Source organism: Zootoca vivipara, chromosome 8 (assembly GCF_965207765.1).
Source record: "Zootoca vivipara chromosome 8, rZooViv2.hap1.1, whole genome shotgun sequence".
NCBI lineage: Eukaryota > Metazoa > Chordata > Lepidosauria > Squamata > Lacertidae > Zootoca > Zootoca vivipara.
The window spans coordinates 12765908-12792224 of NC_142591.1; the positions used below are offsets into that span (position 1 = coordinate 12765908).

Below are 26317 nucleotides of genomic sequence, written 5' to 3' on the forward strand. Positions count from 1 at the left end.
TAGCTGTTGAATCGCTATTTTTGTAGGTGCTGTCGGTGTGGGCTGCGCTTTTGCAGAGTTGTAAGCAAAACAAGGCATGTTGTGGCCCCAGGGAGCTTACAATCAGAAATAAATGTATGGTTTCAGTGACCTTCGGCACGGCATTTCAATGTACAACTCCCTAGGCACAAATGGAGGAATAGCGCCGTGACCCCACCACTAAGCTGCACTGACCTGTATGCAGTGAAAATATTCTATAGCGCAGAGGCAGGCAGGGACAGAAGTCGCTGCATCTTACACCTTCGATTCCTTTGTGGCACAATAAAATTATTATTATTATTATTATTATTATTATTATTATTATTATTATTTGAATAATTTGCACAAAACTTAATTAGTTTGTGTAATTTAGTGCTAGGAGACAATAGCAGTGACCTCTAGCTTAGGCACCTTTTAAAAGCGGACTACACAAGTTGGGGGAAACTGGTGGTGCTGTGGTCTAAACCACTGAGCCTCTTGGGCTTGCTGATCGGAAGGTTGGCAGTTTGAATCCCCACGGTGGAGCTCCCGTTGCTCTGTCCCAGCTCCTGCCAACCTAGCAGTTTGAAAGCACACCAGTGCAAGAAGATAAATAGGTACCACTGTGGTGGGAAGGTAAACGGCATTTCCATGCACTCTGGCTTCTGGCACAGTGTTCCGTTGCGCCAGAAGTGGTTTAGTCCTGCTGGCCACATGACCCAGAAAGCTGTCTGTGGACCAACACCAGCTCCCTTGGCCTGAAAGCAAGATGAGTGCCACAATCTCATAGTTGCCTTTGACTGGACTTAACCATCCAGGGGTCCTTTACCATTACATTTTTACCTTAGACAAATGAATGGAGGATGGATCTCTCAATTGTCAGTAGTCATGATGGCTGCCTGTTTGGCACTTGTCTTCAACTGGCGGGTCAGGACCTCATAGCATAGGGTTTCCCAAACTTGGGTCTCCAGCTGTTTTTGTACTACAATTTCCATCATCCATGACCACATGTCCTGCTAGCTAGGGATGATGGGAGTTGTAGTCCAAAAACAGCTGGAGACCCAAGTTTCAGAAAGCGTGCATTGGTGGATCCAAGGTGGGTCGTAACAGGAGCACTGCCAGAATGCAAACGTACAAGAGAAGATTAGGAAATGGGTCTTCAGATGTTCCCTGGGTCTGACAAGGTTGAAGATACATGCTGTAGTTTCAGAGGCCTGGCTGTTGGAAGCATCTCTTTTGCCGTTATGGGAAAGAGGACTTTGCAGCAGGGTCTAATGCAATAGGGCTCTTTCATTCTTTTATGCTTGTTACTTGTTTCTCTCCCATACACACACACAAATAGAAAGCAGAATTCAAGGCATTGCTGCCTGGCAGAGAAGCAACGATAGAACGCTCTTTCTTGCATACCAGATCTAAGCTCTTATGGCTTCCTAGAGGCTATCCTAACCCATAATAACCACGTTCTCCATCGACCCCCTCCTGCGAGCACGGATCTCGAAACATCCAAATTCAGCGATTCATGACAAGCAATAGAAATTCCTACTCCCACGATAAATACAGTGCAGCTGGAGCAATGATTTACAATGCCGTCCTAGACATGTCGACCCAGTTCAATGGGGCTTACCCCCAGATAGGTGCTTGTAAGATTGCAGCCTTAATTCATAAATATATTGGGAAAGATAAAGCCCAGTTGGGAGAGGGATCTGGAAATTCTATTCATGCTATGATTTTACAGATTTCCCCGTTGAATTTTTGACAGCCCAGTGACGCTTCCTTCCTCCTGACTGCTTTATATTCCGCATGAGCATCTTCATGTGTTTTCAATAAATAGCTCTAAATTAAGGCTGAGCTTTGTGAAACCCTTTTGCAGCAATAGTTTCTGTCTGCATGGTGTGTCAAGGTCATTTTACCCTGAAATAGCACATCTAAACGTTGCATGAGGACTGCAAGGCCATTGCTTATATGGTAAAACTGCGACGATTTCCTTCATCTGCATGATTATAGGTAAAAGTGAGGTTTTTGAGCTGGAGAAGGCAGAAAGTGAGGGAAAGAAGTGTCCTTTTTTATTATCAAAAAACAAAACTGCACAGCATTTGCCAAACAGCAGGATTTATCTGTTTTGCTTTCCTCAAGCAGGGAGGAAAGCCCACCAGGTTTCCATTTCAGCTTTCCTAAAACTTTACCTTCTGTTTATTTTATTTATGTACATCTGTAGTCAGCTGCCTTCGGACAGCGCAAGGAAGGTAACAGTATATTAATAGCAGACGGCTCAAGAACAATAACGAAATGCTAACATCCATGTCCGTAAAAGCTTAGACCTGGTGGCTATACCCCAGACTCCATTAAAGGGTGCTCCTATATGATAAATAGAGCTGTTTGACGGGGCCTTATCTGACATTTTGAATCCATGTTCAATTTGATTTTTTAAAGGTCTACACCTCACATTCTGTTTCGCCAGCTAGCTGAGGACTCTTGGCTATCGATTTAGCCACAGCCACATGGCTCGGTGCTTGTGTGCCATAAAGCTCTGTTACAATACTGCTACAGTTGTACCTTGGAAGTTGAACGGAATCTGTTCTGGAAGTCCGTTCGACTTTCAAAATGTTCGGAAACCAAGGCGCGGTTTCCGATTGGCTGCAGGAAGTTCCTGCAGCCAATCGGAAGCTGCGGAAGCCGTGTCGGACGTTCAGCATCCAAAGAATGTTTGCAAACCGGAACAGTCACTTCTGAGTTTGCGGCGTTTGGGAGCCAAAATGTTCGACTCGCAAGGCGTTCAACTTCCAAGGTTTGACTGTACTGTCATGGGTTTGTGCCTCTTCACCGGTGAAGCATGTACATTCATTTCTGAGCATGACTGCGTTACTTCAGACATTGTCAGTGGAACTTACTTTCAGGTGGCGTGGTTCAAAAACTTTTACATCCATTGCTGGAAGCAATTATTCAGTTTGCCATTTGCCATCAGCGCAGGTTGGATATGTTCTCTCTGGTTTGACTTGCACTGAGAAATCTTTATTTACAAAACTCGCTTAATGCATACAGATGGTAGCCGAGTTGACTGACAAAGCCAAGTCAAGTTGGATTTATGCTGTTACGGTAGGCAAATGGCCAGAACCTCTTTCCTCTCCGATGGAAGGCAATTAATTTATCCAGTCTGCAATATTCACATTGCTAAATGCTAGCATGAAAGAACAGGGAGTTGGATTCTGTTTCCCCTCACAACAAATTCTTCTGTTTGTTTCTTTCAGCACCTTTTTTTTTATATAGGTGGGCTCTATCTTGAAACAACTTGCCACTTAAGAATGATGACAAAAAATAAGCAGTAGGGCTCTCCAACTTTTTTTTTTAACCAGGCGCACATTTCAAATTTTGAGAGAGTGCTGGGGGCACCTGTCACAAAATGGCTGCCATGCGGTGCATGACATAAAACAAAATGAAGCCTGTCATAACATCACCGTCACTCTCATCTCACAGAAATTGCTTAGAAAGTACCTGCACATTTTGCCCCATAACTTTCTAGGAGGGTTAGAGACTATATATACACAGTATATTCCTGCGTATAAGACTACTTTTTAACCCAGGAAAATCTTCTCAAAAGTCAGGGGTCGTCTTATACGCCGGGTCATATTTCTTATACAGTGAGTATATCCCACTCTATATTTAACTGGAAAAGTTGGGGGTCGTCTTATATGCCCAGTCGTCTTATACGCCGGAATATACGGTATATATAAGCTCAGACACTGGGAACCTGCTCAGAGACACCAATGAAAGCCATTGCTAGGTTGCTGACCTTTGAAATGGTCACACACACACAAAAAGGGGAGATGAGGAATGAGCTGTTATGTAGGGTCTCTTATGGGGAGTTTTGTTCCAAAATTCAAATCTTCCAAAAGTGTGTAATTACAATCTAAGCCACTCTGCTATGTCTGCAGATTTTAAAAATAAAATAAAAAAAGTTAAACTCTGCACTGCACCTTAGTGTATCTATCCAGTTACACTATCTGTGTTTAAAAAAATGATTTAAGGCCATATATGACCTTATGTTCTTTGTGTGTTGATTCTGCAGTATGTCAGTTGGCAGGGTTGTTTAGAAAGATTGAGGGTGGCTGCTAAGGAAAAGCCTTTCCTGACAAGGAGATCATGCCCTTTATTAAAAATGGAGGTTTTAATTGTAAAATCACGTGTATGTGGCTTGCTTTTAATCTAACTTAAGTAGTCTCTCATAAGCATATTATGATTAGCAAGTTGCCCTTTTCTTCCAAAGCTGAGGAAATCCCTCTTCTCATATGTATGATCTTATTTATTTATGCTTCTAATGCCCTGTAGTTTCTATGTTATAATTAGTTTCTATGTTATACACAACCAGCTGTCTTTAAGCTTTTGCTTCTACAAACTATCAACGTTCTTAGTGCCTTTTGTTTTTTTAAAAAACATGGAGATTTCCTACTTTTTATAATATGTGAATACCAATATTGTATTCTCCAATAGTGCATAAAATGCTTCTGTTCAACTAGACGTTCGGCTGATTAACATTGTATGGCTTTTTGAATGTGTTAGTGGGTTATCATAGAATCATAGAAGGGTAGAGTGGAAAGGGCCTCAAAGGATCATCTAGACCAACCCCCTGCAATGCAGAAATATGCAGCTGTCTCATACAGGGATCGAACCTGCAACCATGGCATTATCGGCACCATGCTCTAACCAACTGAGCTATCCAAGAATTTCTCCTGTAAAGATTGCCTGATGGGCCCAATACTTGGTGATGGGCTGCTCACATGGAAGCGATTCATCACCAGAAATACTTGCAGCACCCTATTTTGGGCAGTGCAGCTGGTACCCACACACAAGGTGCCGGGTTGAGAGGGCGCATAATAATAATCACCACCACCACTACCTGTAAGGGTGTCTAAACCACAGAGCCTAGGGCTTGCTGATCGGAAGGTCAGTGGTTCGAATCCCCGCGACGGGGTGAGCTCCCGTTGCTCGGTCCCAGCTCCTGCCAACCTAGCAGTTCGAAAGCACGTCAAAGTGCAAGTAGATAAATAGGTACCGCTGTGGCGGGAAGGTAAACGGCATTTCCATGCGCTGTTCTGGTTCTTCAGAAGCGGCTTCGTTATGCTGGCCACATGACCCGGAAGCTGTCTACGGACAAACACCGGCTCCCTCAGCCTGTAAATCCCAGAGTCGTCCGCGACTGGACCTAATGGTCTGGGGTACCTTTACATTTACCTTTACCACCTGTATTTCAGACCCTCCAAGTGTCTCTATTTTCCACGGACAGTCCCAGATTTACAGAAGCTGTCTTGGTTTCTGATTTGATTGCGGAATGTCCTGCTTTTCCTTAGGACGTCCCTATTTTCATTGGAGAAATATTGGAGGGTATGGAGTTATGCAACACCTCCCTCCCCCCCCCCTGCCAAGTTAAGGAGACAAGTAACTATACAACTGTTAGAAGATGTCTGAAGGCTGCCCTGTATAGGGAAGTATTTTAAAAATGTTTAATGCTTTATGATTTTATATATATATATTTTGGAAGCTGCCCAGAGTGGCTGGGGCAGCCCACTCAGATGGGTGGGGCATAAAATGACAAAATTGCTATTATTATTATTATGGAATAGGCTATCTTTATTGTCATCTATATTTTAATTGAATTGTTTCTTTTATGCTTGTTTTGATATTTTTGTTGTTAGCGGCCCTGAGCCAGGTCTTGACTGGGAAGGGTGGGGTATAAATATTATTATTATTATTATTATTATTATTATTATTATTATTATTATTATCGGAGAAATGTTGGAGGGTATGGAATTTATACAAGTACCTACTGAAAAGATCCATAAAAAGCAGCTATACCAAAAGGAATTACAGTCGTACATTGGAAGCTGGACAGAATCCATTCCAGAAAGCCGTTCGACTTCCAAAATGTTTGAAAACCAAATCCCGGCTTCTGATTGGCTGCAGGAAGCTCCTGCAGCCAATCAGAAGCCACGGAAGCCCCGTCAGATGTTCAGGTTCGAAAAGAATGTTCACAAACCGAACAATCACTTCCGGGTTTGCGGTGTTCGGGAGCCAAAATGTCTGAATTCCAGGGCGTTCGGGATCCAAGGTACGACTGTATTGTGAAAATAACATCTATTGGTGGGAGGGACAATTTTTATCCTCACACACAGGACGCCATATTACCAAAGTCAGCCCCAGTACTTTTATAGTGATATGTATAAACCATATCTTAAGAAGTAAAAATTATATGCTTTGCTCAATGCCAAATTTAAATTCAGCAAATCCACATATATTTCCTTTGCATATTTTTTTTCTAACACTGTTAGTTGTGGGGAGGGTTTCATTAAACCGAAACCATAACCTTGATCATTGGATGTTTCTGCTTGAAACACACACTGGCTTCTGTGATCTCATATGTAATTTGCCTGCACCCTTTGGAGCACATTCCCATGGCTATAAGATGAGGAAACCTCTTTTTTAAAAAAATGCTGTTCAAATGTATCACCATTTTGAAATCTGTGGCTTTCTGTGATTGTGAGGAGTTGCCAAATACATAGAGGCTTGAGTGCGGTTAGTGATTTCTCAGATAATAAGAGCTCCGCAAATCCAGAACTGGAGAAATTGAAGTCTGCTAATCCTGGGCGTGCTCAGAGAGCTGTAGAGAAATCTACCAAGACAGCAGCAGCAAGCCATTTCTTTCCATGTCTTGTTGGATCCGGATCGAAGAAAGCAGTTTATCCAACCCCTCGTGACCTTGGAAAGGAAATCTCTTGCATTATCAGCCAGGCTCTTAAGAGTTCACTCCAGTTGCTTTTGGCTGCAAGCATGGCGACCATCACCTCAGGGACTGGAAGGCTGACTTGGAGAAAGGCTCTTGTTTTTCCAAGGCTTTTATAGAGTTGAAAGGCTGCCTGACAGTAGTCTTTTATGCACACGGCATTGGGAGAAAGTTATGTTGCATACTAGACAATATTTTCCACTCAGGGTGGGGTGCGGGTGCTAATGGAAGAGGCAGCTTCGTTGACTAATAATTGCATCCCTCCCCCCTTGCCCCAAACTGGCAGCAGAGAGCTGCACACAGGCCTAGCTAGCTCTTGGCTGGCTAGTCCTGGAAGCTTGAGCGATTGAAGAGAAACAAGCTATTTTCTTCCCTTCAGCCCATAAAACTCCCTTGTAATGACTTCAGGGCCGAGTGAAGGTTTCCTTGAAACCATTGTGGCATCTAGAACACCTTGGAATATCTCCTGAGTCCAAGAAAAGGCTCCATCATGGTTTGGGGACTAAAGGAGAACGATAGAAGTTTATCTTCCCCCCACTTCGGGGGGAATGCATCATATGGCTTTGTGGCAACTCTGAGAAGGCTTGGTGTTGTGTCCCAAGAGCTCTTAGGAAGTGGCAATGCTCTCCTCAGGACCCCAGACTTTATCCAATAGATGAGAACTCATGAGGTGAGGGAGAGCAGGAGGGCAAGGCAACGCAGAAAGGATTTCTGTGCTACTTATCTTCCATATTCCTGTCAGTAGCTAATGGATCCCCACTATTTCATATTTCATATTCATGGTTGCTACTGGTTTCCAGTGCTTTGAGTCTCCTGGAATAATGTTCATGCAGTATGGTATGGCTACTAACTGAGCTTAGAAACGATCGTGTGGCGAGGTATGAGATTAGCCATCTGAAAAATGGGGTGATTGAACCGCACTGTTGGAGCAAACAAAAGTAAACCCTGCTCCCGGAACAAAAATGTCCCTGATTTTCAAACACTGGCAGGATTTGAGCATGGGTGTCCCAAGCTGAGATGTAGTATACTATTAGACTTTTCATGGCTAGTGTTGTATTTTTTTAAAAAAACCCTACTGAATCCCTTCGCTGCTTGTTTATTTCAGTAATGAAAAAGGCAGAGCGTTCTCTGTCAGCCAAGGTATTTTACTGTTGTGGTTTTCATATAAGATAGGGGTGGTCAGGCAATGTTCCAGGGAATCCTCAGGTACCTTAGGTGCTTATTGGGCATTTGGTGAGAAGATCAGTAATGAAAAACACTTGGAGCCAGATTGCCCCTGTGTTGGTAATTTACCTAGTTTTCTCTCTCTCTCTTACCTTTCCTTCACTCATTCAGCCAGTGGGCCAAAAGACTGCTGCTGTGTTCTTGATCCAGCTAGAAAAAATGTGATAGTACGGACCAACAGGCTGAGAGAAGCAGCTGCTTGGGGTGGAAGGAGATCTAGATCAGTCCATTCTCTACCTTGTGCCCCTTCATGCCAAAAACAGCAGATCAGCTCAATTGTTTAATTGGACTGTGTATGCGTAGTATGGTCAACCTGTTGGATAGTATCTATTTGATGTATGTCATGCTGATCATGCTTTATCCCACCTCCCCTCAGATTTGTACAGCAAGCAGGTTGGACAATGCCATGCCAAACATACTTATACCAGGTGTGGGTGGTGCTGTGGTCTAAACCACTGAGCCTCTTGGGGTTGGCGATCAGAAGGTCGGCGGTTCGAATCCCTGTGATGGGTGAGCTCTGTCCCATTGCTCTGTCCCAGCTCCTGCCAACCTAGCAGTTTGAAAGCATGCCAGTGCAGGTAGATAAATAGGTGCCGCTGCGGCAAGAATGTAAATGGTGTTTCTGTGTGCTCTGGCTTCCAATTGCGGCAGAAGCAGTTTAGTCATGCTGGCCACATGACCAGGAAAGCTGTCTGTGGACAAACGCTGGCTCCCTTGGCCTGAAAGCGAGATGAGTGCCACAACCCCAAAGTCGCCTTTGACTGGACTTAACCATTCAGGGGTCCTATACCTTTTACTTTTTATATCTGTAAGCAATGAAGTTGTGGCCTAATTTGAACCCAGGATGCTTACTAGAGTCCTTATTTACCTGTCACTTGAGATAAGAGGGCAGCAGGTCATGTTGTGTGGGCACCCAATTTAGCTTCAAACTGATAAGTATTCAGACACCTCAACATGGTTCTAATGTTACCCTTAGAGTTTTGGTGCATGTTGACGCTTCAGGCATTCATTTTATCCTTATGCCACTTTTCCACACACAAACACAAAAATCATGCTCAAAGCAGCCTACAAGGAAAACAGGAAGGCATTTCAAACAAACACTACAAAAACAATTACATAATAACAGAGCAAAACAGTATCAGATATAATAGCATGCAAAAAGCCACATTTCAGCACTATAAAGGTAACAAGCTTACATAAACAGCAACCAAGAGCAAATATAACAAGGGAGCTTCATAGTTTCACCTTGGTCCTAGAAACATCCCTCCCACTGTGTTACAATTATGTTTTTGTGTGTGCCGCATTTGATCTTGACCTCAGCTATTTAATGTGCTCCTCCACCGGTTCAAAAGAAGCCCATGTGAGAGTCTATACAAGGGTTTTAACTATCATGTCCTTGCGCTGTTTTTCTAGTGGGAAGGGACTCCTTGTGTGGTCTTTCCTTCTGCCACAAATGCAAGTCAGTATCTCTCACAATTGCTCTTTGTGTAAACATGGAGTCCGACATGCGCATGCACATATGCATAAACCAGTTAAATATTTATGCCTGAGAGATGATCTCATAGATTGTCTCTGTATGGAGGAATCCTTCTTTCTGATTTGATATGTGGACAACATCACTCCTTCTGCGTTGTTTTAAGAACTGTTTTAAACCTATGATGTAGCTTTTAAAGTACTGTTCCAAAACTTCTTATTGTGTTACTTTGGGGCTTGTTTTGCTAAATTTATCTTGCAGTGTTGCAAATGCATTTTCACAAGTTACTCATCCCCAAAATGTTTTCCTAACCTGCCTGCCCATACATAGTTGTTTGTGGTATATTGACGGCTGGAAAAGGAGAAAATAGCAGCCCTCTTTCAAGTGACAAGGTTGTTGTCCTATTTAGCCACCCGGAGTTCCTTCTCACTTGTTCCAACTGTCTCGGGTAAACGGCTATTTGCAAATAGACTGTGAGATTGTCCACAAGTTGTCTTATTTTATTCTGACTCTCTACTCTGTCATGGCCAAATTCTGTGTTTGAGAAAGTAAAAGGGCTAATAAAATCTTTGTGAGAATTCAGCTCCCCTTCCCTGCTTTCTCTCTGATGATATAGGGTCTTGCGAAAGAACAAGGTTGGACAGCAATTGATGATTTCCTTCTATCGGTCCACGATAGAAAGTGTTCTCTCATACTGCATAACGGTGTGGTATGCTGGTTTGACAGCCATGGACAGAGAGTCCCTACGGAGGGTGGTGAAGATGGCACACAATGTCGTGGGCTGTCCCCTGAGTCTGCTAGATGTTATCACGGGAGACCAGAAGAGCGAGGAACATTCTTAGGGTCAGGGATGACTCACACCCTGGCCAGCACCTTTTTAATCTCCTGCCCTCGGGCAGGAGATATAGAAGCATGATAAGCCGCACCAACAGGTTAAAGAACGGTTTCCACCCATGGGCTGTGAGGCTGCTGAATGGAAGACAGCAACATTGCAGCTGACATTCGGGGTTGGTGGTCGTACGACAGCACACAGAGTGTAACAACGACTGAGAGATTGGGGGGGGGGGCTTGTTTAATCCCACTGTAAACAAGTGGTACAGTGACAATAAAGTATTTCTATTTCTACAGGCACGCTTTATGTGCAGCAAGATTGCTCTGTTTGATGTAATAACTAGTAATGGATCAACTTGATGAGAGATCACCAGCTCAACCATGTCTGAGGCTTGACAGAAAAGCCCGGAAACTACCTTGGCCCTATACTTGTTTTCATTTATATCTAAATGCATGTTTTTGTCTGTTGTTTTCATCATCACCATCACCATCACCATCATCACCATCGAACTGTAGATTTGGAAGAGCCCACAAGTCCAACCCCCTGCAATGCAGGAATCATTTGCCCAACGTAGGGCTTGAACCCATGACAGTGAGATTAAAAGCCATGCTCTTCCAACTGAGCTATCTCAGATGGGCATTTGGCCTGATCCAGCAGCCTCTTTTTATGTTCTTAGCTTTTTAAAAATTTCACAGGATATCTGGAGATGACAAGGGATGCTAGTGGATTTCATCTAACAGCTTTTTGTTCCTGCTTGTCTCGTTTTCTTCTCTTAATGGGTTTAGATATCTCTTAATATTGGCTTTAGAATACTTATTTAGAATAGCGAATTCCAATGGGATTATTATTATTATTACTACTACTACTACTACATTATTTGAAGTGTTGTTCTCTATCCTTATGCTGGCTATTTGCAGTAATAAACATGGACTGACTTGACTCTATCGTGCATCACAAAATGCTTCTGAATTCTGCTTTAAAGTGGCTTGACATGCATTGATTGCTATTCAAAGCAATTTGGGACACATGGGACAAGGTGTGTTTGAACGCTTGGGTCAAGGCCACTGGGGCGATTGTCTGCTTTTGTACATTTCCAGAATTTACCAAACCATTTAATTTAGGAAGCCCAACCTGGGCTGAAAACTATAACCACATACATAAGGTGTTGCTTGGGGGGGAAACTGTTTTCTAATGCTCCTGATTTTCCTTTGTAGGTAAAGGCAGCTCAAGCCTCTCATCCGACGTGAGTTCAAGTACAGATCACACTCCAACCAAAACTCAAAAGAATGCCGCCACCAGTGAAGGTATGCCAATGGTATTCCTTGTCTGTTTTACTGTCCAACTTTTTATGGTGTGTGTGTGTGTATATTTTTCCCTTTTGATCTTTAGCTATAAACAAAAGAGCAAAAACCAACAAACAACTGAAAAGCAGCATTAATTTTCAAGCCAATCTTTACTTTCATATTTTGTCTCTTTTGATGTGTGGGGGCTCGTGACAGTTGGGGGGGGGGAAACCATATCTTTAAGAGACATTGCAAAAAGAAGTATTTCCACACACTTTAGCATAGTGCAGTGGTGGCGAACCTATGGCGCGCGTGCCAGAGACGGCACTCAGAGCCCTCTCTGTGGGCATGCACGCAGTCGCCCCACCCTGCTGGAGGTGGGAGCAGGGCCGGTCCTACGGCCAGGCTGGGTGGTGCAGGGCGCCCGCCTGCCAGGGGGGTGCTGCACAGCTGCACCCGCCCACCCGCCGCGGAGCTGCACCCCTGGCAGCCGCGCTGGGAAACGGGGCGGGGGCGCCGGAGGGATCCATTGCACCACGGCGCCAGGGCACCAAATATACTTAAGACGGCCCTGGGTGGGAGGAGGAGGAGGGCTCACAAGTGCTTCCAAAGCCTGCAGCCCTGGTGCCGTAGCTAAAGGGAGGAGACTTGAGTGCAATTTTTTAAAAATAAAAATAAATCCAAGATGGAGGTGATCTCACGTGGGAATTTGCGTGCGGGGGCCTTTGAAACTTCCCACGCTTTCTTGGGAAGGAAGTGTTGGCGAGGCCGGCGGGGTTTACTCCTGAGTAAGGGTGTGCAGAATGAGGAGGAGGGAAGCTGGGCGGGGACTCAAAGGGGACGAGGTGTAGGCCAGGGAATTAAGAGCGACATGGTGGGCGACACTGGGATATGAGGGATGGGTTGTTTCCCATTATAAAGAATATCTGAGGGGTGGGTCAACAGGACTTCAGCCAGCCGACTTCCTTTGGGACTGATAGGGGTGCATGTAAACACGCTTGTGCAGGTTGCCTTTTGCAACAAACAGGTGCTTAATTGTTGGCAGGTGGAAGGGTGACCCTTTTCGGGTCATGTGGTTTGTGTTTACCCTTTTATCTTGTGAATGTAGGCCTTTGCATGCGGAGTAAGTATTGGAAAGGAGGAGGGTTATGGGTTTGTTCTTGTTTTCATTATGTTTTTTATCATGCATTTTTATGCTGTGAACTGCCCTGAGACCTGCACATGAAGGGTGGTATGCAAATTCAATAAATGAATAAATAGAAGGGGGTGTGTGTGGCTTAAGAGAGAAAGGAACTGAATGGAGGGGAAAAACACTGGGTTGTACCATAAAATTATATATCAATGGAAAGATAATTTAATGAAGAATGTAATGCAATAACTTTCATGAAGGATTATTTATTACAACAGCAGTCATAAAGAAGAAACAAGAAAGACACAGAAAAAATGAGATATACAGGTGAAATTGCCATGTTGGCATTTTGCAATAAATAAGTGGGTTTTGGGTTGTAGTTTGGGCACTCAGTCTCTAATAGGTTCACCATCACTGGCATAATGCATTGTCCTTGCTAGGTCTTCCATTTAATACAATGAGGGCTAGACTTTTATTTTCAAAGGTGGTAATGGAATTTATTTTCAAAGGTGGTAATGGAATTAATGGAAGTTGATCTGCTACACTTCAATGTTGTGTTTTCCTGGTGCTTAGAAGTCTGTGCCAAGCAAGCGATAAAGTACATAAAATGAGGCTTCTGGTTCTGTGGTGATTTGAAAGTTTGATGAATCTCACCCGGAGTTAGGAGGAAATGTGTCCTTTTTGGAATGTGGATGTTTTGGTGAAAACGTGTGGTAAATGTAAAGGTTGAGATCTGTCTTCAAGCACAATGGGAAATATAACCACTTTATGAAGATGCTTTTTACAGGAGCAGGGCAGAGCCTTGGAGCTGGTCTTGCCAGTTAACTGGGGCCGAGAGGCAGTGATGTTGGGCAGAATGGACTCACTGGCAGGAATGCCAAACTGGTGCGTTCTGGCCCCCTTGTCTTCACCATTATGCTACGCCATGCAAGCTCTTCTTGCTTATACGGGTATACATAGACATGCTATGGCCATAATGATTTAGTTCCAATCCAAAGCTCATGTGCTCTGACAATATGCATGAAGTGCTGGTTGTGAAGCTGGGCCATATTCCAGAGGGATGTTAAGCCTAGTTCCATAGGCCAGTGTTTCCCAAACTTGGATCTTCAGCTGTTTTTGGACTACAGCTCCCGTCACCCTTAGCTAGCAAGACCAGTGGTCAGGGATGATGGGAATTGTAGTCCACAAACAGCTGGAGATCCAAGTTTGGGAAACAGTGCCTTAGACTTTCAGCCAGCTTGGCTTCCCACATCTTCTACATAGAAATGTAGAAAGCCAATTTGATACTGAGTTAGAACTTTGGTTCATCACAGTTAGAACTGTCTTATACTGCATGGCCTCCTTCCTTACAACTGAAACAGAATTACCTTCCCTAACAAACCACAGCTCAGAGCTAGGCACAATTTTGCTGTGTAGTGTGTGTTGTTTGAGATTTTATAGTCGAGACTGCTTCATTGCTTTATTTTATTGGTCTTTGTTTTTTTGGCACTGTTGCTGGTATTATTGTATTAAGCTGTTCCTGAGCTGATTTGAGAGCCTTGGCCTCTGCTTAAGCAATTCAAGACCATATTAGGCTTTGGGGTTTTTTTGTGGTGATCTGGCAATGAAAAATGATTTTACTATTTGGTTGATTAAATTTTCGTAGATAATTCATACCCAGTGATTATAAACTCTATGTTAAAAGTATTATAGCAAGGACCACTCACTGTGTCAAAAGAATGTGTGGCGTTTTCGTGCAATTTAGTTGGCTGGGGTTGGTTTACTGTAAGAAACGACCAGAGTCTGGTCTCTCCGGCTGGGGTAAAAAGATGTATTTTGTCAATGAGTAATGTAGAGTAAGCTTCGCGCATTAGCCTGTTTTGAGACTTCCGCCCAGTACCCAAGTGGCTTATTTTCTCCAGACTTGTAAAAACAAATTCAAATTCAAACTTGCAAAATAAAAAAAGATTTTGGGAAGGCAAATTATGGGAACTCTTTGTACTTCGTTTCCTGCCCCAGGAACACAAATCGTGTGCCTCTTTTATAAGGCTTTTTATACTAGTATGTTTTGGTTTCATTTGATATTCCTGTTTTGTACCAACCACTTTGGGCTTGCTTTTAAAAATATAATTTGCCTATTAAACATAACACTCAAGAGATATTAAGCTGACTCCACTCCAAACCAATTCCTTTCCTGGAAAAGTGGGGGAGGCGGAGAGCAGGCAGGGTTCAGAGGTAAAAAATATCATTCTTCTTCTCATCCTCCACTGCGGAGGAGAGTTAACTCAATGGATCCTGCAATCTCACTGCAAGATTTTAAACAAAAATCTAATAATCTTTGCTCACCCTTGGTTTTCATGTACCTTCCGCTGCTTAAATTTACTCTGCAAGCTTCTTGGGACAAAATCTTGTCGTTAAGCCATGTTGTAAAGATCCATGGATGCTGATGTCACTATAAAACTAATAACCAAAGCAAGTTTTTTGTTGCATTTGGAGGAATTCGGGCACCATTAAGTTTATCTGGATAAGCCCATGGTGTTTATACCAGCACCCTGACTCTAGTGAAGTCTGCAAAAATGGAAATAAAGACACTATAGGAGCAGACTTTGCTTCCACTCAACCAGCACAAAAAACCCTAACAAGAAATACATAGATGCTCTTTTCTCTTTAATCAATCAGACTTTAAAAATAACTTTGCCTATGTTTCATCTCATCTATCATAACCTCAGTTTTCCCCCCTGTAATATTAACACAGATTTGCCAAAGAGTAATTAAACCTATAATGATTCTGATTATTTATCCAAACTACTTTGCAAAAAAAAAACACCCACAAAAAAACCATCTTTAATTTTTCTCTCTGGGTGCATAGGAATTCGACTGAAAACACTTAGAAACCTCCCTAAAGTGGGAACGCTGACTCATCAGTTTATGATTGTAGAGAGTTTTTTTTTGGTAAGGGTATTCAGTTGTGAACACTCCTAAAAATTCTCTCCTGAACTTTGTATTAATTACACAAAGAAAAGAGAGAGTAACCTAAAACATTGGAGGTGAGGGTCTGAAATCACAAGACCAAATTTGGATGCCTTTGGGCAGAGACACAGCTAATGTATTAATAATAATTTTGACATCTACCTTGAAAGCAGAATTTTTACACACCTGCATTTTGCACTCCTTTTCCGTGGCCTCCTCTTCACTTGTCTCCTCATGTTGCTTTTCAGCTTTTCTTGTTGCTGTTCTTTCCTCTTTCCATTGCTATCGTCACTCCCTTTGCTTGGGGCCATCTGTGATGATATTGTGGCTGATTGTTGCATTGTTGACAAAAGCACATGGGTGCTACAACCAAAAGTGGGGACATCTGAGGTCAGTGATAGAGTGAAGAAGATGCTGCCAAGCCCTACATAGAAATAATGTAAGTGTGTCTGCAACAATTGCTGAAGATCACCAAATGAAACAGGAGGAAGCAGTTTCAGATACACAGAAAAATAATGACACAAAGTAGTTAGCTTCAGCTCGGCTCCATGAATTATGTCCTATAAGTGATGTATGTCAAGTATGACATTTGGTTTGCCAGAACAGAATTCTTCTAACTCCAAAAGGCTGGGAAGTGATTAGTACAAGAACTATTCATCAGGAATCGATTCACTGATTAGTCTCCAAAGTCTTACAGTGACTCGTTGTATCTTTCCGAATAATACAATTTAACATTCTGATGTTAGTCCAAGAACTATTTGGGTTTCTAATTATTCATTTGAAGAGAGGTAATATCATGAGGAGCCATTCAGACACAGTGCCAAATCATAGTTGGCATTATGAAGAGGAGCAAGCACTAGTTTTGGGTTCATGTACACTCTCCTTCCCTTGTGTGTGGTAACTGATACTCTTTACTCCTGATTTGCAAACCAGGCTTGAGCCAGGACCTACATTAAACTCCACTGGCTGCTGTGAATTTTGTATATTTTCCCCCTTGCTCAACTTAGTGCAAGCACTGAGCTCACCTGAGGCAGCACATGTACCTTGGACAGCTCCATGCAGGGCTCAGGCCAAATACGGCATGAGAGCAGAGCTCAGATGTTGCTTCAGCAGCAGTTAGTCTCAAACAGAGCCTTTCGTAGGCACTGCAGCTGTGTCTCTGTAGCTCACTCTGCCTTCATTGACAGGTGCCTCTTCACTTAAGTGGCACAGTCATCTCCAGGCGTCAGAACAAAAGGGGGGCTGCAGTTGCACTGGGGTTTCTGAGATGGAGGCCTCTAAGTTAGGGAAGCCCAATGTTTTTGGACTATAGCTCCTATTATCACTGACCACTGGCTGTGCTGCCTGGGGTTGATGGAAATTAGAGTCCAAAATATCTGGAGTGCATCAGATTGGAGAAGGCTGCTGTGGGGTACCATGTTAACAGGTGGGTACAAGGAGGGATTTTGTGTGTGTGTGTGTGTGTGTGTTTTAATTAAGTTTATTTCAAAATTTCTTTAAAATCATACAAAGCATCCTCAAGTCAATCCAGGTACATTCATATACACTTTTTACATATTCCATTGTATAACTTTGGAAAATCATAAATCAGATTTACAAAACCTCAAAAAAAAGAAAAAAAAGGAAGAGGGGAAAAAGGAAGGTGAAAAGGAAAAGGGGGGAAGGTGTAGGGAATGATAAAGAGGACAAAAGCAAAAGAAAATAGAATAGATAAGAAAAGAGAAAGAGAAAGAAGGAAAAGAAAAAGGATTTCAAATAAAAATTAATTAAGGTCCATACAGAAAAAAGTTCATCTCAAAATATAAAACTTCCACCACTTTCAGTACAGTAATTCATAATACATCTTATCCTCCTGTCAGGTAGTAATTTAATATTGATCCAGCCTTTGAGTCTATCTAACAATCATGATCTTCATTAATTTCTCATCCTTGCAAGGTTATTCTAAGCATAGCCATGTTTTAGTCCCCTTATCTGTTTTCTTTAAATAGTCATTTAAGCATTCACATTGTTTTTTAATCCTGTCTTTTGGTTTTTGTCGTATTATGTCTGTAAGTTTCGCCAGTTCCAGGTTTTCGCATAATTTATTGATCCATTCTCCTTTTGTTGGTACAAGGAGGGATTTTGAAGGTGCACCTTATCATGCAAGAACGAGAGCCTGCCTACAGATTGTGCTCACGTGGTTCTTCCCATCTCAACTGCCTTATCCTGTGCTCGAGATTCTTATATTTTTCCAAATGGATTTTCTCTTCTTCTGTCAAACATGCTTTTTATGTGATATTATAAACTAGCTCATGCTCAGTTGGCTTTGCACGAGTGAAGGAGTTTCCCTGTTGGTCATGGTACACAAAACTCCTAACACGGGTGAGCTTCCTGCGGTTTCATGTTGAATTGTAAGCACTGGGATTTCTACATTGGGGTGTAAAGCTACAATTTGGAATGTGCCAAAGAGGAGAATTAAAGCTCACTTTAGATGGGAGGAAGGCCAAAAACTCTGAAACATTCAAGGTAAAGAATGTGTCCTATTGGTTAAGAGCTAGGGGGAGAGGATTTTCCTAGTTATTTAGTCCATGGGTTCTCACTCCCATGTGTTCTGCTTTATAGTTTCACTTGGAAATGTTCTAATATTGCTTTTGGGAGTGACACATGTTTGCCCTCGGTTTGCATCATAGCCTCATGTATTTACTTTTAAAAAAAACAACTACTACTACTTAAAAAAAAAAGTGACAGCAAAGCTAAATTAAGCATTTAACATAACATGTAGTTTGGCCTCTAGTGCTGTCACTTAAACAATGTGCCTATGTGTTAGAGGAGATTTACAGACCGAAAACTGCAGCAGACAATGCATTTGCAACTGTATGAATAACATTCAGAAATCAAAAGTGGAATAATGCCAGGCTTGTTGGTAAATTGGTGCCACTCTGAAAGCAAGATCAAAGAACTCAGAACCTCTAAATCTAGTGAGAATTTCATAGTTGAAACTAGGACTGTGTATATTATTGTTGTTGTTGTTGTTATTATTATTATTATTATTATTATTATTATTACCCCACCCATCTGACTGGGTTGCCCCAACCACTATGGGCAGCTTCCAAAACATATAAAAACACAATAGCATTCATTTAAAGCATGTCCCCTATAGAATCTAGAAACTGTAGGTGCTGGTGATTGGAGCTGTGTGAGGAATAAACTACAGTTCCCAAGATTCCTTTTGTGTTGGGGGGGGGAGTATGTGTGCCTTAAACCAAGACTACGCCATTTAATCCTCAAGTAAAATGAACATTTTAAAGAAAATAGCTCACCCTCTGAAGATGAATGCAATCTGGGAGAGAAGCATTTTCACACACACCCTCCAAATTCTACGCAATGTGACTTTGGTCCAGAATATCAAAAGCAGCCACATGTAAACCAGGCTCTGTGTGCTGAGAATAATCTTAGACTTTGTAGATACACATATGAGGACACAGGGGCTTCCAGCCACCTTTCCCTACCCCTCTTTTCTCTGCTTGTTTTAGTTCTCCTCGGGCAGCTACTTGTCCCAAGGAAACCAACCCTCTAGACCAGTGTTTTCCCAAACCTGGGTCTCCAGCTGTTTTCGGACTACACTTCCCACCAGCCCTGACCACTGGTCCTTCTAGCTAGGGATAATGGGAGTTGTAGTGCAAAAGCAGCTGGAGATCCAAATTTGGGAAACATTGCTCTAGTGGCTGTCCCTCAACCCTCTTGCCATTCGGAGGAGTGAGCAGCTTTGTGCTCACAAAAGATGGACTGAGCTCATATACAGTTCGTAAGATCTAAGAAGTGCGGCCAGCTAAAGTAGCAGTTTGCAGCTGCCTCGTCTCACAGTGTGATACATGATCTCTCGCTTTGCTGCCTATTGTGTGGTCAACGCTAGCTCTGCTTTTACTCTCATTTTGAAATCTATTAGTTGTGACATAAGTCTTGAACTTAATACCTGGTGGACCAAGGATACAGAACGGATCCCAAACCTCTTAAATATTCTTCATACATTTAAGCTGTGAAACTGGCTGATAGGAGAACCAGTTCTCTGTGCTGAGCCAGGATGGGCACGATGTCCAGACTTGCGGTCGCTTTTTCTGGAGATTTCTTTTTGCAAATAATTTTTGGAGGGCAAGTGAAGAAGAGCTTGTAATTGGTTTGTGGTGAAGATAGAGGCCAATGTTCTTTGGCAAAACAAGGCCTGGAATGTGTGGTTTTTGGAGTGTTAAAGAGATTATTATTTTTTCTGCACTTTCCATATAACGCCAAAACTATTAGCTCCGTATCGGAGTTTATGAAGCAAATACCAGCATTTGTGTAAACTCTAGGCTTCTTTCTCTGGAAAATTTACTGGAGCAAGTTAAAACCACAGAGCCAGTGTGACTCAAACTCTACATTTTATATCTTTATTTTTTTGCACAAAACAAAACTTTGCTTGTAGTTGACTGATCTTGCATATCTTATTTGTCTTGTGGGCCGATTCCCGAGGTGCTTGTTGGGGCAATGTCTGTTACCCTTCTCAGGCCCTGAGAAAAGGAACAGGTCTTTTGTTTGCTCATACGCTCCTTTCTTGTCCCCTACTTCTCACTATGTGACAGTAAGTGAACTGGGTAATATTAGATCCCACAGTAAAAGAAAACGGGAAAAATCTAAGTGATGACTCCCCATGGAATAGAGAGGAAGAATATGGATGAGTTTAAGAACTACTCTTATTGCCACAGGCAGTATTTCTGTTCTGAACATAGGAGCCAACTCCTAGGGGCCAAGGTCCTTTCCCCCCACAATAAATCACATCATGTGATCGATTACGTGGGGTGGAGCTTACCTGCCTCCCCAATATTTTATTCATGTTGGCACCCCTGGTTCTGAAAGTGGACAGGATTGTCTGCCAAGGCCTAAGGCCAATGTTCCCGCTCAGAAGACTTTGGGATCTTCATGGCCTCTGAACTGAATGCCTGGCACTTGTAACCTCGGACAGTTTTGTCAGATGTTAACCCTCACACATTGTTTTTCTGCATAAGTAAGAGGGAGTCACAAAACAAACGAGGGAGGCCTTCGTGACAGCAGCATAATTCTAAGAACACCCTCCCATCAAATGTCAAGGAGATAAGCAACTATCTGAGTTTTAGAAGACATCTGAAGGCAGTTTGTTTGATGTTTTATTGGAGAGCCAGTGTGGTGTAGTGGTTAAGAGCGGTAGACTTGTAATCTGGGGAACCGGGTTCGCGTCTCCGCTCCTCCACATGCAGCTGCTGGGTGACCTTGGGCTAGTCACACTTCTCTGAAGTCTCTCAGCCCCACTCACCTCACAGAGTGTTTGTTGTGGGGGAGGAGGGGACAGGAGATTGTTAGCCGCTTTGAGACTCCTTCAGGTAGTGATAAAGCGGGATATCAAATCCAAACTCTTCTCTTCTTCTTCTTCTTCTTTTTAATATTCTGTTGAGAGCTGCCCAGGGTGGCTGGGGAGCCCCAACAGATGGGTGGGGTATAAATAATATTATATTATTATTATTATTATTATTATTATTATTATTATTATTAGAACCCTGTGGAGTCCAGTTGACATGTTTCTCCAGAGGCAGATTTAGAAGAGCGCCACTGGTTCAGTTGCACTGGGCACTGGGAGGCCCTGCAACTATGATGTAGAATGGAAGGCGAGAGGTGGGCCTCCCCCTGCATTTTGGTGCTGCACAGGGCGCCACTGAAATGTGAAAGCCCAAAGTCTACCACTGTTGTCAGCTATCACATTGTACACAACTGAGCTCAGTTGCTAGCTGCTTTTGGTGAGCAAGAAAATGGCAGCAACACCACCACCAAAAACCCAAAATCAGGAAGGGGACGGGGCAAAGTTTGAGAATCTGAGTGGGATATCCAAATTATTAGAAAACCAAAACCGTGTGTGTGTGTTATGTAGAAATGGAACTGCATGGGATGGGGAAAGAATTCAATAACCTGACACCAGCATTAAGTGGAGGAGATGTCACAGCACTGAATATCAGTGGTTTGTGCAAAAAGGCCCTTTTTTTTGAAGCTCTTCTGAAAAAGGCTGTTTGTTCCTAATTCTGTTTACTGCTTAGTCTTCAGAACACGTTGCTGCCGTTCCTTGCAAAAGGGCCGAAGTGCCGCAAAAAAGTTGGCGAGCTTTGCAGTTGCAGCATGCAAGACATTTGTATAGTTTGCTTACAAGATTAGACACTACTGTGCTTCATACTTCTCAATGTGCCCATTGTAAAGCACATTGCTCCATGGGCTGGATCTTCCAAGAACAACATACTTAAACATTTCAATGGAGAGAAAAAGACAAATGAGCTGCAAAGAGGATCCAAATGTTAAAACTGCAAAGGCAATTGAGGCAGCTTGCTGCATTGCCAGCTGAATAACTTTTCGGTCTTCCAGCTACCAGGCAACTTGCTCTTGTGCTTCTGTTGTTAACAGAGGGGACCAGTATTCTGATGGTTTCAAGCTCCGTCCGCCATCTTGGATTCGGTTTAGATAGGATTTTTTCTACTTACGAATTTTTTCTCCCAATGCATTCCTATGGGATTCGACTTACAAACTTTTTCTACTTACAAATGTGCGTTTGGAACGCATTAAATTCGTAAGTAGAGGTACCACTGGATCAGGTACCTGAAATGTGTGCCACATCTTGGTACGTTACAGTGCTGACATGGGTCAAGCTTTGGGTGGCTGGGTGGTAAGAAGCTAATAATAATAATATTATTATTGGCAGCTTCCAACAGAATATTGGCAGCTTCCAACAGAATATTAAAAACACCAAACATTAAAATCTTCTCTAAACAGGGCTGCCTTCAGATGCTTTTTAAAAGTCAGGTAGTTGTTTATTTCCTTGATGGGAGGGCATTCCACAGGGCGGGCACCACCACCGAGAAGGCCCTCTGCCTGGTTCCCTGTAACCTCACTTCTTGCAGTGAGGGAACTGCCAGAAGGCCCTCGGCGCTGGACCTCGAATGATGGGGGTGGAGACGCTCCTTCAGCTATACTGGGTCGAGGCCGTTTAGGGCTTTAAAGGTCAGCACCAACACTTTGAATTGTGCTTGGAAACGTTCTGGGATCCAATGTTAAAGGTAAAGGGACCCCTGACCATTAGGGCCAGTCGCAGACGACTCTGGGGTTGCGGCGCTCATCTCGCTTTACTGGCCGAGGGGGCCGGCGTACAGCTTCCCGGTCATGTGGCCAGCATGACTAAGCCTTAGAACAGGCACCCCCAAACTCTGCCCTCCAGATGTTTTGGGACTACAATTCCCACTGGTACTGTTAGCTAGGGATGATGGGAGTTGTAGTCCCAAAACATCTGGAGGGCAGAGTTTGGGGATGCCTGCCTTAGAAGATACAGCACCTGGGCTTGGCAGTTCAGGGTGGGCAATTTGGGTTGCAAGCCTATTACTGCAAGGAAAAGAATGAAGCTGGATTGATAGCTCTTAGCCATGTTGAAGTAAAATTATTCCCCTGCATTTCTATTAGGGCAATTGTGGGGAATCTTTGCCCCCCCCAGGTGTTGCTGTGCTGCTTCTCCTCTGGCCAGTGACCCTGCTTGCTGGGAGATGTAGTTCAGGAACATCTGGAGGGCCCCGGGGTTCCCACACCTGCCCCAAGGAATCACAGATTATCTAGCAGCATCAGAAAAGAGGCTCATGAGAAGCCAACGGCAAGAGGGAGATGTTGAGGTTGAAAGAAGCAGCTGTCTAAGGAAATGATAGGAGAAGGAAAGGAAAAGAGGGGGGGGAATGAGGAGAGAAAAGAGCTGTGTGTTGCCAGGAGCTTTTAGATGTAAAGGGAGAAGTTGAACTGGAACTTGACTTGAAATAACCAGCCAAATCTCTGACTGCAGCCCTCCATTTGTAACTTAAGCTCCAAGATATTTCCAGTTTCCTCATTGTAAATATGCCTGCATGGAGACTGACAGAGGGGACAGAAAAGCCCCTAGGAAGCTTATCCCAAAATGTAGGCAACATTTTCCTTCCCCTGCTTTTCCCAAAGTCAACCTGCCTTTTGTTTAAGAAGGAAGGTTAGGCTTCATCCATGGAAACCGCAAATTGCAGTAAGCTAGGGTGATGGAGTTCTGTTAAGGGAGGTGAACAAATCTGTCTTAAAAATAAAAATGATGACATCCTGCTTTCTTCCCATGATCTGTAAATGAGGCTCATTCATCAAGATATTGCAGTATGTCACTTACCTGACAGCTGGAGTTTATCAGCTCTGGGCATGCTAAACTAGGATATTGCTGAAGTTGGATGTCTTGCCACTGTTCTAGACCACAGCTTTCTGCCTCCTCCTGAATATGGGATAAAGCTTTCTCCATGTCCTGGTTGTTTGCTCCTTGAAGCGCCGGCCAATTTGGCTGAGCGAGGCAGACGTGAATACATCATATTACAATTCACTTGCTGCCAAGTTCTAGGCAGCTTCAGCGATGTTGTGGAAAAGTCCAAAGCAAAGAAAGAGAGAGGAAGTCACAATTAATTTAATCTTCTCCAAGGCTATACTAAAACATGTCTGCAAGACTCAGAGATGCACAGCAGAAATGGAAAAGGCCTGTTCACTCACCGAACGCCACAATTATGCCTCAGGTTCAAATGCTGGTAAAAATGAGAGCAAGCAATAAGCAGTTTAAAATAAACATACGGTCGTACCTTGGTTGTTGAACACCTTAGTACACGTCTGTTTTGGCTCCCAAATGCCACAACACTGGAAGTGAGTGTTCCAGTTTGCGAACATTTTTTGGAAGCTGAACATCCAACACGATTTCTGCGGCTTCCGATTGACTGCAGGAAGCTCCTGCAGTCAATTGGAAGCCACGCCTTGGCTGTCAAATGTTTTCAAAAGTCGAACAGACTTCCGGAATGGATTCTGTTTGACAACCAAGGTACAGTGGTACCTCGGTTTATGAACCCAATTGGTTCCAGAAGTCTGTTCATAAACTGAAGCGTTCATAAACTGAAGTGAACTTTCCCATTGAAAGTAATGGAAAGTGGATTAATCCGTTCCAGACGGGTCCGCGGAGTACTCAACCTGAAGCGTAGTTAACCCGAAGCATGGGTGAAATTGGTTCCGGAAGTCTGTTCATAAACTGAAGCGCTCATAAACTGAAGCGAACTTTCCCATTGAAAGTAATGGAAAGTGAATTAATCCGTTCCAGATGGGTCTGCGGCGTTCGTACACCAAAAATTTGTAAACCAAGGTGTTCGTAAACCGAAGTTCCACTGTACGGCTGTACTTGAATAAACCAGGGAGAGCAATAGGGAAGTTTTTAACCTCTGACATTTTAATGTATTTTTAATCATTTGTTGGAAGCTGCCCAGAGTGGCTGGGGAAACCCTGCCAGATAGGTGGGGTAATAATAATAATAATAATAATAATAATAATAATAATAATAATAATAAATTACTATCATCATCATCATTTGTGGGCCACTCCATTTTCCTGACAGTGGTCTGGCTCCAGAAATATATTTTGCACCTGAAACTGATCAGGTTATTAAATGGTCAGGTTCTCTAATAAAATTGACACCCTTTGTAATTACAATTTGAGTATGTATGCTTGGGCAAACCAGGATCACTGTATATTAGATCCCTCTCTTCACACATCCAGCTCCCGGCATATCACTTAGCTCTTTTTTCTTACCAAAAATGATGTCACACTATCACAACTTCTTGATCACAAGTTTGATAGGGTCACCTGGGATATTTGGCAGAGCATAACTATGTTCCATGCAACCAGCCATTGTTTTGCAATGTAGGTGCTGTCAATAAATCGCTGCTGCCAGTAATCCTCCTTGAGTGCAAAGCTTTTTGATACAGTTGAGGAGGCCTGTGAATGGAGATGCTGGGATGGTGTAATCCAATAGGATCTGAAATATATTGGCCCTGATGTCTCCTGGTTATAGTGCTGTAGTGTGGGACTATGTTACCAGAAATTGGAAAACCATTCTCGGTTTGATGTAGAGTGTAGAAATAAACAGTCTCTAGGAAAAATAGTGAGATCTTTAAGGGGAAATAAATCAGATAAGCAAATTGAGAGTTTTTTGGCTCAGCGAAGCGAGTATAAGAACCTTTTAAGAAAGAAAGAAAGAGAATTAAGTTAATAAATTTTGGAAGCCTCTTGGGCAACCTGTAATTTAATAAAAATGAAAGATGCTTTTGGATCTCGTAAGCGCTTGGACCTAGGCAAATGAAACCAGTTATGGAGGGGTCAAATTCTTAACCGAAATTGCTGAAATTGGTCTCACATTTTGAAAACATGTTTAATGGAACTCGCCAAGAAGCCCAAGCAGTGCTTGTTGTGATGCACGAAGTAGTAAATTGGTCCTGATGTTCGCATACTGGCCAGCTGAAAATGAAATGGAAGTAAGATGTCTTGCTCCCAGAGGGGACATGTGGCCACCGCGTAGTGTTCAAATTGATCGAGTCACTTGGTTTACTACAATAATACAATAAACTCTTTTATGATTTCATTGTCTTTTTATGCCAATAAAGGCTGAATGGATGATGTTCTTAAATGGGGCTGCAGATTTCCACTAAAAGGCATAATCTCAGGGTTTTTTTTATGGCATTGATAGTTGAGGTGCCTCTAAAAAGTTATCATATTTTCCCAGTATAAGACGCCCCCATGTATTTTTGGAGCCCAAAATTAAGAAATAAAATTA

The 26317-nt window shown here is 42.9% G+C and overlaps 1 protein-coding gene across 7 annotated transcripts in view; it reads left to right on the forward strand.

Annotated features, from left to right (window-relative positions):
* FBXL7 (F-box and leucine rich repeat protein 7) overlaps positions 1-26317 on the forward strand; it is a 197598-nt gene that overhangs the window by 68430 nt on the left and 102851 nt on the right. For 6 of the 7 annotated variants that reach the window (XM_088675098.1, XM_060278035.2, XM_088675102.1 and 3 more), the window contains one exon: positions 11514-11603. The exons of the other annotated variant lie outside the window; for it this stretch is intronic. In XM_088675098.1, the coding sequence (XP_088531224.1) occupies positions 11586-11603 (18 nt within the window). In that variant the 5' untranslated portion in view covers positions 11514-11585. The remainder of the gene's footprint in view (positions 1-11513; positions 11604-26317) is intronic. 7 annotated transcript variants of the gene reach the window in all.